The 12,739-nt window shown below is 50.0% G+C and overlaps 1 protein-coding gene across 2 annotated transcripts in view; it reads left to right on the top strand.

Annotated features, from left to right (window-relative positions):
* Positions 1 to 12,271, top strand: part of WDR74 (WD repeat domain 74) — a 53,010-nt gene extending 40,739 nt beyond the window's left edge. For both annotated transcript variants that reach the window (XM_075325830.1, XM_075325829.1), the window contains one exon: positions 11,802 to 12,271. In XM_075325830.1, coding sequence (XP_075181945.1) covers positions 11,802 to 11,987 — 186 coding nt within the window. In that variant the 3' untranslated portion in view covers positions 11,988 to 12,271. The remainder of the gene's footprint in view (positions 1 to 11,801) is intronic.
* The last annotated feature ends 468 nt before the right edge of the window (positions 12,272 to 12,739 follow it).

Below are 12,739 nucleotides of genomic sequence, written 5' to 3'. Positions count from 1 at the left end.
GATAGTCCGTTCCTCTGGGATAAATGTTTGCTAGGTCTAGCACCACCGGGGCATGGTCAGAAATCACCAAATCCTGGATAGTAGCTGAGTGGAGCGCACGTACCAGGTTCCCTGAAATAAGAAAGTAGTCAATGCGAGACCAGGAGCTATTAGCATGTGAATAGTGCGTAAATTCCCTATCCTGAGGGTGCAGTAGTCTCCACGCATCCCATAAGGCCGTGGCATTTAACAGAGGACGCATAACTTTATCATGGCCGCGCGGTACATTTGGGGGGCCTTTAGCATTTTTCCTGTCCTCTAGCACAGATACCACCGAGTTGAAATCCCCCCCAATTATTAGATTAAAATGGGCATGTTCTAAAATTTTGGCCTCAAGTCGTTGAAAGAATGATTTGTTGTTTTCGTTCGGGGCATAAATATTAAAGATTTTATAAATTCCTCCAGGTATCTCCACTGAGATCATCTGAACCCTACCTTCCGTGTCTGCATATGTTTCCAGGACTTGATGTTGTAATCTCCTACTTACTAATGTAATAACCCCTGCTTTCCTTTTAACTGAAGATGACCCATAGACTCCTCCAACCCATAATTTCCCCATCCTCTGCATGTCTGAACCTTCCAGATGAGTTTCCTGAAGGAGCGCAATGTCCGGTTTGAGGCGATTAAGGTGGCGTAATATCTTAATTCTTTTTTGGGGGGAACGTAACCCCTTAACATTCCAGGTGACTATTCTCATAAAGCACATGTAATAAATGGAAATCCTGACTTTCGTTTACCATGTTTTTGCTGCCCTCTCTTGCCAAAAAAAAAAAATTCAACCAATTAGACAATTGAACATAGTGCTCACTTGCAATAGTGAGAGTAGTAGTAATAATAACTCTGTGTAAAATCTTTGCTACTTCACTTGAATCCAAAATCCCCAAACATTTCAAACATCTCCCTCCCCTCCCCCCCCCAACTATACCATAATACTCAGACTTCACTTTTTTCTGATCATTTTCCAAGCTCAGTCAACCTTATACTTATAGCGTTTAACCAATATAAAGGAGTGTCCCACCTACAAAGAAAGAGAGAGAAGGAAAAAAAAAAAAAAAAAAAGAAAAGTTCTCTTTCCTTTCCTCCGCCTCAGATTTCTTGAACTTTTTCCACTGCGGCTTCTCCAGCCTAAATCAAAAACAGGTGTCCCACCTTGAACTTTACACATCCGACATTTGTCTATTTGTCTCAGGTTCCCTTAAGTTCCTTGTTTTGTTGTCTCCGGTCCTTCGGGGAAGCTGTAGCGTGCTTCACAGAGCTCCCTTTGGTCACTCTCTGGTTCGGTGAGTCGTTGCGCCCTTGTCCTGGAGAATTCCTGAGGTCACGAGGACTGCTGATCCGCTCAATAAAGGCCTCTGCCTCCTTTGGACTTGAGAAAGAATTGTAGGATCCATCCTGATGTCTGATAATCAACGTTGCCGGGTACTTTAACTGGAAGCGTATATTTCTCTTAAATAAGGCAGAGCATATGTATGAGAATGCCCTCCGCTGCCGTGTGACCTCCGCAGAAAAATCCTCGAAGAGCAAGATGCGCGAGCCTTTCACCTCCAAGGGATGTTTCAATTTCTTGTATGCCTGTAATATTTCCTGTTTATCGGAGAAGTCCAAGTATTTCATTATGACTTGTCTTGGGCGTCTGTTATTTTCACTCTCATCACCTCTCCTTGGCGGACCAATGCGGTGCACCCTTTCCACTTTTCTCCTTCCTGCTACTCCCAGGGTTGTAGGAATAGTGGATTCACACAATGTACGTAGCTCACCAACCGGGTATGTTTCAGGCAGGCCGACAATGCGCAAATTGCTTCTTCTGGAGCGGTTCTCTAGATCGTCCACACGGTCCCTCAGGGTCAGATTCTCCCTGGCCAGACGCATGACTGTAGTGTGGTCAGAGCTGAAGTCCTCCTCTAACGTCGACATTTTGGTTTCCATAGCCGCAACCTGTTCCACCGTCTCATCAAGTTGGTTCTGTATGGCACTGAGAGCTTTTGCTATTGATGCTTTAATTGTAGCGGAGATGTCAGGTAGCAAACGATTGGCGACTTCATCAGCCAGACGCTTATAATCCATACCCTCCACTGTTTTGAATACATCCGGGGTCCCCGGGGAATCCTCCATCTCCATCTGATGAGTATTTTCAGGTGACCGAGGGACACTTAATTCTGTATGGGCAGTCACAATCTTTTTTTCACACTGTACGCTGGATGTATGAGGATTTTGTGTTTTGGAGCTGCTGCGCAGCAGGTATCTTTCCATCAAATAGTGAATGAAGGGACGTAAGTTTTGACACTGATTTAGTGTGGGTTGTCAGACAAATCTTGATTCTGCTCCCCCTTTTGTTTATTCTCACTTTCACCCCTTTCTCCCCCCTGCCAGAGTTATATGAATTCTCACTGTCCTGAAACTTTGCAGGGATGTATGTTTAAACTTCCCTCCTTCAGCTTCTTTCACTTTCTCCAGAGCTTTGCACTGAGTCTGTATGCCTAGAGATTCAGCACCTGCTTATGCACAGGTCTGGACAAGATGGGGGAAGGGCCCAGGGATTCCCAGCTTTTTAACTCTTAGCTCTTTGCAGAACTTGTCAGTAGCGTGTTGTTTGCTGCTGATATCTTATCAGGACTCCAGGAGATTTATTATTCTGCTGCCGGTTAACTGCTTAGTGCTGGGGGAGTGAGTGCAAGGTAAGCTGCGTCCTGCTCTCTGTGTACAGATCTGATTTTAGTGCAGGGAAGGCTCCGGCGCCATCTTTATCACGCTGCCAGATCTTGAGAGGGAGGGGGAGAGCGAAATTCACCGCGCTGTTTCAAGTAATTATCTCCACGGCTCCCCATGAACTTCCCTGCATGTAGCAACTTCACTCACCGGTGGAATGGAGCGGGGGAGGCTGGTGGGTTGTCCGGTATATATGTCAGAGCTGCAGGGAATGACAGAGCTCAGGCGTCCTGTGTCCTACATGATCAGCGCAGGAGCCGGAAGTCTTAACAAACATTTTTGAGTTTATCTGTGCTGTATTGTCATATAAATCACACCTACATTGTTATTTTTTGTTTTCTAACTTTTGTTCCTCTTGAATTATCCCTTTATTCTCTGCAGCTCTTGTTTACATTCAGCTCCAGCAAACTGACCACTTCCTGTGCAAAACCTCAGTCAGAGCTGTCACCGCCCACCCCAGTGTCCAGCCCCGCCCTCTGCCCGCCCCCTGCACACACATTCCCTGTCAGTATTCTTCCCCAGCACCTGACCTGGCATCACTACAGCATTGCAAATAACAGCCCCACATCGGGCTCTGCACCGCACACGCACACATATGGCTCTGCACACGCACACATATGGCTCTGCACACGCACATGCACACATATGGCTCTGCACACGCACACATATGGCTCTGCACACGCACATGCACACATATGGCTCTGCACCGCACCCGCACACATATGGCTCTGTACCGCACACGCACACATATGGCTCTGCACCGCGCACACACACACATATGGCTCTGCACACGCACACATATGGCTCTGCAACCCCCCCCATCCCCATCGGGAACACATGTGGAGTACATACTCACCTGTCCTCGGTCCCCGCCGCTCCTGCACGTTCGCCAGCTGTCTGTGCTCTGGACATATCAGCACAGTAGTGACGTCACCGCTGTGCTGAAGAGAGCACAGACAGCCGGAGGGACAGTGATGAGAAGCAGCGCTGCGCTCCTTCTCATCAGCACTTTCAAATATACCGGCATCGGTGATCTGTCATCTGTAATGCCGGTACATTTGAATGTGTGATCCTGAGCAGGGGGCCCGGTGCTGGAGCTGACACCACGGCAGCTGCCGCCAGGCCCCGCCCCCAGGTCACGGACCCCACAGCAGTGCAGGGGGAGGTTACTGGAGAGTAAAAGAGGTGCGGGGGAATGTGTGGGAGGGTGCAGGGAAGGGGGCGGGGACTCCTCCTACTGTAGACACCCAGCAGGGAGGCGACATGCTGTAACACATTTGCATGTCAACATGGCCCTGCCCATGTTGACATGAAATGACCGGAAGCAGCAAAATCGCGACAGGAGCGGTCACATGACCGCTCTGAGCCGGGGGAGAGGGGCTGACAGCAGGGCAGGTAAGTGGTCTCTATCTACTTACCTGCCCCAATGTAGCCCAATAGGGAAATAATGAAAAAAAAACAAAATAAGCCGGATAACCCCTTTTAAGGTTGATTCCAAGGCTGGAGCCTTACATGCCGTGCTCCTTCACCATCCCTCCTGGGCTCTGGCTTGAAGTGGGAGCCAGCACGGTTCTCCATGCTTGGCAGGAGACCGGTCTCCATCCGCAGCCCTTCAGGATCCTGCTGGACCGGAGCACTCATCCCCAGGGACTTGGAACCCTGCGTCTCAGCAAGCTAAGTACCTGAGACGTTTATATATTGGGGGTCCCTTGTACTTTATTGTTGTGGGAGAGTGTGCTGAGTGAGTTTTATGACATTTCCGGCGGGTTCTCTGGCTGTCGCCTGAGAACCGCGCCGATGGTGCCTGCGCGCCGGCCGCACCGCTCAAATTTAGGCCCCGGCTTCGCCGGAGGCCTAGTTTCGGTTTCACTGCCCTCGCATGTCATTCATGCAGAGGGACAGCGCGGCTCCGCCCAGCGGCCGTTCTGCACAGGGAAGGGACACTCCTCACTGAGTACATGTCTCCTCCCCTGTAAGTCTCTATGGCCCTCCAGATCCCGCTCCCAGAGTAAGTCCCGCCCCCTCTCTTCGCTCCGGCGGCCATTTTCTCAGCGTTTTCCCTGCGATCAGCACTGGTCTGCAGCATCCCTGCTGAGGTGCTTGGGGGTCCGGGCTTCGGGATCTGGAGGGCACACAACACCTCTCCAGCGGTCTGGTAAGCCACAACCTCTGGTTGTGGACCTCTGTATATACTCTCTGGGGGTCATTCTGGCAGAGCCCCCACTCCAGCAGCATGTCTCACACGAGGAGCAAGGCTCCAAAGCTGTATTCAGTATGCACTGCATGTAAGCTCCTACTGCCTGAACCGAGCACCTATCCACATTGTGATGCCTGCTCTAACCTGACGATGCCTCAGCCTGGAATCGCACCCCCAGTGGTCGCTCCGGCTCCTGTGGCTGAACCACCGGCTTGGGTAGAATCCTTATCTAGGTCTATCTCCCAGTCTTTTGCCGACTCCATGGGACAGCTGTCCAGGACTTTGCTGAACATGCATCAGCCCCCTTCACAGGGTGCCTCTGCTGCTAGGGCTCTCTCAGCGGAGCTCACAGAGGATTCATCATCTGGTCCCAGACCCCGTCCTCCTAAGAGGAGACGCAGGGTTCCCTCTCCTTCCTCGTCCCGCAGCTCTGTTTCAGAAGCTGACTCGCAGGACGAGGAGGATGCCTTTACAGGGGGCTCGGAGGCTAACTCCATGTGCCCCATTGATCTGTCCGAAAGTGACTCAGATCTTAGTGACTTGATTGCGTCCATTAATTCTGTACTGGATCTCAATCCGCTAGTATCGGAGGAACAACCCTCTCTGGCAGAAAAGCACCAGTTTACCTCGCCTAAGAGGACAAAGAGTGTGTTCTTTAACCACTACAGTTTTCAGGCCGCTGTGACCAAGCCCAGGGCCTGTCCTGACAAACGCTTCCCAAAGCGTGGTTCTGATGACCGTTTTCCCTTTCCACCTGAGGTGGTCAAGGAGTGGGCTCATTCACCAAAGGTAGACCCTCCGGTGTCTAGACTCTCAGCCCGGACCGTTGTATCAGTGGCTGATGGCACCTCTCTTAAGGATTCCACTGACCGCCAGGTTGACCTTCTGGCCAAATCTGTATATGAGGCGGCAGGGGCCTCGTTCTCCCCGACTTTTGCAGCAGTGTGGGCTCTCAAAGCCATCTCTGCTTCTCTAGAGGAGATGCATTCCCTCGCCAGGGAATCTATGCACGAAATGGTTACCTTAACTTCCCAAGCTTCAGCTTTTTCATCCTATGCCATGTCTGCCATGCTGGAGGCTTCTCACCGCACTGCGGTGGCTTCGGCTAATTCCCTCGCTATCCGCAGGATCTTGTGGCTTCGAGAGTGGAAGGCAGATGCTTCTTCAAAGAAGTACCTTGCTGGACTCCCTTTTGCTGGGTCCCGGCTGTTCGGTGAACAGCTGGATGAAATTATTAAGGAAGCTACTGGCGGGAAGAGTACTTCCATGCCACAAACCAAAACCAGGAAACCTGTCCAGGGTAGGAATCAGTCGAGCTTTCGTTCCTCTAACTGGTCGTCCTCTAAGCCCTCGGCCTCGTCCACTAACTCAGCCAAGGACCAAAAATCCAACTGGCGCACAAAAGCGCGTCCCCAGAAGACCGCAGGAGCTGCTGCCACTAAGGCAGCCTCCTCATGACTATCTGTCCGCGCCAGCAACGTCCTTAGTCGGTGGCAGGCTCTCCCACTTTGGCGACGCGTGGTTTCAACACGTCTCCAATCAGTGGGTGCGGGATATCATCTCCCACGGCTACAGGATAGAATTCTCTTCCAGACCGCCAGACAGATTTTTTCTGTCAACTCCCCCCTGCTCCAAGGCCGCCGCCTTCTCTCAGGCCGTGGCATCCTTGCAGACCAACGGAGTAATTGTACCGGTTCCCGCCCGGGAACGGTTCAGAGGTTTCTACTCAAATCTCTTCCTAGTCCCCAAAAAGGACGGTTCCTTCCGGCCCATCCTGGATCTCAAGCTTCTCAACAAGCATGTTCAGGTGCGGCATTTTCGCATGGAGTCTCTGCGGTCAGTCATTGCCTCAATGACCCAAGGGGATTTCCTGGCATCCATCGACATCAAAGATGCCTATCTGCATGTGCCAATTGCAGTTTCACACCAGCGTTGGCTACGTTTTGCAATCGGAGAGGAACATTTCCAATTCGTGGCTCTTCCCTTCGGGTTAGCCATGGCCCCTCGGGTATTCACCAAGGTCATGGCAGCAGTGGTTGCGGTTCTGCACCTCCAGGGGTTGGCAGTGATTCCTTACCTGGACGACCTTCTAGTCAAGGCTTCATCCAGCGCAGACTGTCAGCGGAGTGTCTCGCTCACTCTCGCCACTCTAGCCCAATTCGGGTGGCTTGTCAATCTGCCCAAATCCACTCTGACCCCGACCCAGAGGCTCACGTACCTAGGGATGCAGTTCGAGACTCTGCCGGCACTTGTGAAGTTGCCCTTAATCAAACAGCAGTCCCTCCAACTGGCGGTGCGCTCTCTGCTGAGGCCCCGCCGTTGTTCCATCAGGCACCTGATGCAGGTGCTGGGTCAGATGGTGGCGTCAATGGAGGCTGTTCCCTTTGCCCAGTTCCATCTGCGTCCACTGCAGCTGGACATTCTCCGCTGTTGGGACAAGCGGCCTTCCTCCTTGCACAGGTTAGAGGCTCTGTCGCCACAGACCAGGAGCTCTCTTCAGTGGTGGCTTCGGCCCCTCTCTCTGTCTCAGGGGCGCTCCTTCCTGGCCCCGTCCTGGGTGATCCTCACCACGGATGCCAGTCTATCCGGCTGGGGAGCGGTATGTCTCCACCACCGAGCACAGGGCACTTGGACTCCGTCCGAGTCAGCCCTCTCGATCAATGTGCTGTAAACCAGAGCCGTGCTTCTGGCTCTCCTAGCTTTTCACCACCTATTGGCGGGCAAGCACATCAGAGTCCAGTCAGACAACGCGACAGCGGTTGCCTACATCAATCACCAGGGCGGGACACGCAGCCGCCTGGCAATGTTGGAGTCCTCCGCCCATTGAAGGATGCGCTGTACCTCCAAGTCCACCATATCTGCAGTCCACATCCCAGGCGTGGAAAACTGGGAGGCAGATTATCTCAGCCGTCAAACCGTGGACAGTGGCGAGTGGTCCCTGCATCCGGCAGTGTTTCAGTCAATCTGCCGCAAGTGGGGCACTCCGGACGTGGACCTAATGGCATCCCGTCACAACAACAAGGTTCCGGTTTACGTGGCTCGCTCCCACGATCATCAGGCATTCGCCGCGGACGCTCTGGTTCAAGACTGGTCCCAGTTTAGTCTGTCCTACGTGTTTCCCCTCTAGCTCTCTTGCCCAGAGTTTTGCGCAAGATCAGAATGGAGGGCTGTCGAGTCATCCTCATTGTTCCGGACTGGCCCAGGCGAGCTTGGTACCCAGACCTGCTCCATCTGTCCGTAGAGGTGCCGTGGCATCTTCCGGACCGTCCAGACCTTCTCTCACAAGGTCCGTTTTTCCGCCAGAATTCTGCGGCTCTCAGATTGACGGCGTGGCTCTTGAGTCCTGGATCTTGACGGCTTCTGGTATTCCTCCTGAAGTCATTTCCACTATGACTCGGGCCCGTAAGTCTTCCTCTGCCAAGATCTATCACAGGACTTGGAAAATTTTCCTGTCCTGGTGTCGCTCTTCCGGCCATCCTCCTTGGCCTTTTTCCTTGCCGACCCTTCTGTCCTTTCTACAGTCCGGTCTGCAGCTGGGACTGTCCCTCAACTCTCTCAAGGGACAAGTCTCGGCTCTGTCAGTGCTGTTCCAGCGGCGTATCGCCCGGCTGGCTCAGGTCCGCACCTTCTTGCAGGGCGCGTCTCACATCATTCCGCCTTACCGGCGGCCCTTGGATCCCTGGGACCTCAATTTGGTTCTCACGGTTTTGCAGAAACCCCCCTTTGAGCCTCTTAGGGAGGATTCTTTGTTTCGTCTTTCACAGAAAGTGGCCTTTCTAGTGGTCATAACTTCCCTCAGGAGAGTCTCTGATTTGGCTGCGCTCTCTTCGGAGTCACCTTTTTTGTTTTTTCATCAAGACAAGGTGGTTCTCCGTCCGACTCCGGACTTTCTTCCTAAGGTGGTCTCTCCTTTCCACCTTAACCAGGACATTACCCTACCTTCCTTTTTTCCGGCTCCTGTTCATCGCTTTGAAAAAGCGTTGCATACTCTGGATCTGGTGCGTGCTCTCCGGATCTATGTGTCTCGCACCGCTGCTCTTAGGCGGTGCACCTCTCTTTTTGTGCTAACCACAGGTCTGCGCAAGGGCCTCTCTGCTTCTAAGCCGACCTTAGCCCGTTGGATTAGGTCGACCATTTCGGATGCCTACCAGTGTTCTCAGGTGCCTCCCCCGCCGGGGATCAAGGCACACTCGACCAGAGCTGTCGGTGCCTCTTGGGCTTTCAGGCACCAGGCTACGGCTCAGCAAGTCTGTCAGGCTGCCACTTGGACTAGCCTGCATACCTTTTCAAAGCACTACCAAGTGCGTGCTCATGCTTCGGCAGATGCGAGCTTGGGCAGACGCATCCTTCAGGCGGCTGTCGCCCATTTGTGAAGTTAGGCTCCGCCTACTTCTTAGTTTTTATGTTTATTCCCACCCATGGACTGCTTTGAGACGTCCCATTGTCTGGGTCTCCCATAGGAACGATAAAGAAAAAGAGAATTTTGTTTACTTACCGTAAATTCTTTTTCTTATAGTTCCGTATTGGGAGACCCAGCACCCTCCCTGTTGCCTGTTGGCAGTTTCTTGTTCCGCGTGTTATCACCGGCTGTTGTCGTGGACAGAGTCTCCGGTTGTTCCGGTTCTTGCTCTGTTTTTACTTGTGGGTGGCTATTCTCCTTCAGCTTTTGCACTAAACTGGCTAGATCTGGTTCTCCAGGGGGTGTATAAGCTCAGAGGGAGGAGCTACACTTTTGAGTGTAGTACTTTGTGTGTCCTCCGGAGGCAAAAGCTAAACACCCATTGTCTGGGTCTCCCAATACGGAACTATAAGAAAAAGAATTTACGGTAAGTAACAAAATTCTCTTTTTTTGTCAGTGTTTTGTCAAAATTTTGTGACAAAAAAATGCAGCATGTTCATTCTTCCTGCGTTTGTCAACATTTGTCACAAAAACACCGCAAAAAGGCATGTTGTGAAAAATGCACCAAAAACGCAGCAAAAACGCACCTGCAATTACAATTTTTTGTGACCTTTCCAGGCTCTCTCTGACAACGTGCAGCTTTGGCTGCAGTTTGTGAACACAAAGATGCAACGTGCGCATGTAGCCTAATAGGGTTATCAAACATGCTGTAAAGTGAAACTGACTCAGTTGCCCTTAGCAACCAATCAGATTCCACTTTTCATTCTTCACGGACTCTTTGGAAAATGAAAGGTGGAATCTGATTGGTTGCTAAGGGCAACTGAGTCAGTTTCACTTTACACCATGTTTGATAACCCTATTACACATACTGTCCACCTACTTTTGGACCACCCTGTATGTTCCCCATAATCATCATTAATGTGTTCCCTCTGCTTCAGTTTACATGAGTAAATTAGTAATACAACAAATCCATTTGACTTTGGATCCTTTTGTCTGTTCCCAAAAAACAAAACAATCTGAACACAGGACAGCCCAGAAGTATATAAAAAAAGAGCGAGATGCCCTATACCTAACTTGTTGATGCCAGATATTAGGACATTTTGTAGTCCACCCCCACGTCCCCCCTAGGAGGGTCAAGAGGGAACATGTCCGAGTATGTCATCAACAGGGCGTCTACTTGTCATCTTTCGAATGTACTTCTACCTTGTTCAACAGGTCAAAGTCCGCCTACTGCTCCAGCACTTCTGGTCCTCATCCATCATCATGACTTGTCCTGTAGATGATGTCCTACATGTTTACGTATCACTTATCTCTGACTTCAGTGGTGACGTGCCATAGTACAAGACTGCCAAGGCCTGAAGTCTGCTGCAGAGGCTGTGTACATGTAGGACACATCAGTGAAGGACGAGTCAACAAGAGGATTTCATCACATCATCCTAACATCCTTTTTTTTTTTTCTCTGCTGCCTTTTTTGTTATTAAAATAGATACATAATTGCTTGCTAAATTATAATAATCATAACATATGGCGCCATTAATTCCACAGTGTTTAACATACATTGGCATCACTGTCCCCATTGGGGCTTAAAATCTAAATTCCCTATCTGTATGTCTTTGGAGTGTGGGAGAAAACCGGAGAACCTGGAGGAAACCCACACAAACATGGAGAGAACATACAAAGTACTTTATTTGTTCAGGGCCCCAGCGCCGCAAGGCTGCAGTGCTAACCACTGAGCCACCGTGCCGCCCTGAAAAAGGCTTGTCCTTGAGGCATCAAATCCTTTTTTAAAAGAGGTGATTTATGTAATTTGAAGCTTCACAGTAAAGGCTCATTCAGGCATTTGTGCCAATTGGTCCTTGCGCAGACCCCTAAAGCCTGGCCTCCACCGTCCCAACTGTGACTGCCTCATATCTGTCCTGCTTGGGTTGGGAGACCAGTGGCCAGTCCCTGTATTGCAATCCGATATCGGACTGAACTCTATGGACGTCTAATTGAGCCCAATGGCCCAGCTCTACGGGATGATAATTTGGGAATAGGAATACATAGGAACATTCGTTGACAATCAGCCCGCAAACATTCGACAACTAGCCTAATCCTTGTTTGTTGTGGGGTGATGTATTTTAGAGCCAGTAACGCGTTATCCTGTGTGACCAGATGATCTGCTGCCTATAACATGATTCTCTATATATACAGAATGATTATTAATGCAGTCAGTAGTTTTTATGTGCACAGCGTTGTGGTCTGAACAGGCCATTATGTGTGTGCTGGACAAGAGCGTGTAGCCGATCGGCCGTCATTTAATGGCCGTGCTCAGCACATCTTAATGTGCACTTACTGCATCTGAAAAAGAAAAAACAGATTTATCACTTACGAGGATGATAGGAAGTCTATGCACTTAGATACGTGTTTTCACTGCACATATATTAGCAGTATACATTAATTTCACTCTTAAATCTTCAGGATGAAGATGTAACCCCAGCTGAAGCGGAAGATGTAAAAGAGGAAGAGGATGAGGTCTGGAACAACATGGACACAGTGATGGAAAAAACCAGCTCCAAAAAGAGGAAAGAAGCACAGGAGCCCAGTGTGGTGGATGAAGCAACAGAAAAGACCTCAAAGAAGAAGAAAAAGAAGAAAGCAGTTTAATTTTTTTTTTATATCAGACTTTGTCATTTTATACTTCGCTGATCATCAGTGTCCAATGCAACAGGACTGTGCACCTTGCTTTAGACACAATATTATTGGAGACTTATATTTAAAAGGTTATTCCCAAAATAGTAAATGATCCTGTATCCATAAGATGGGGGATACCTTTGCTGATCGCTGGAGGGTCTGACCACCAGGACCCCTGGAGAGCCTGAGAATGGGGCTGTCTCCATCATAGCTAGAGTTCAGTGAGTATCTAACTATTCATACTCACTATATTCATAACGAGTACGTTCTACTACTTGTGTATTTGTTCTGAATAGCGTGTGCAATGCCAGTCAATGGGGAAAAACTTGCAAAGTAACGAGTAACCTGAATTCCGTACTATTCGTGCGAGTAGTGAATAGTGCGGAATTCGGGTTACTCGTTACATTGCGAGTTTTTCCCCATTGACGTTCTGAATGAATACACAAGTATTAGACAGTACTCGTCATGAGTATAGCGAGTACGAATAGTTGGGTACTCGCTCAACTCTAATCATAGCCCTGAATTTATTGTTTAGGCAACTCCTGGAGAAAGCAGCGTCGAACGCTCGACTATGTGTAGCAGTCACATAGACAACAAATGCAGTGAAGAGCGAGCATGTGCACCTCCGCTCCATTCAAGAAGGGGCTCTGTAGAGAACGCCATTCTTGTGGTTTATAGGATTGCTCCTAGCAACCAGTTATACCCTATACTATAAATATGGGAAT

Source organism: Anomaloglossus baeobatrachus, chromosome 10 (genome assembly GCF_048569485.1).
Source record: "Anomaloglossus baeobatrachus isolate aAnoBae1 chromosome 10, aAnoBae1.hap1, whole genome shotgun sequence".
Taxonomy (NCBI): domain Eukaryota; kingdom Metazoa; phylum Chordata; class Amphibia; order Anura; family Aromobatidae; genus Anomaloglossus; species Anomaloglossus baeobatrachus.
Note: the sequence above shows the minus strand (reverse complement) of the source record. Positions and strands in the feature narration are given on the sequence as shown.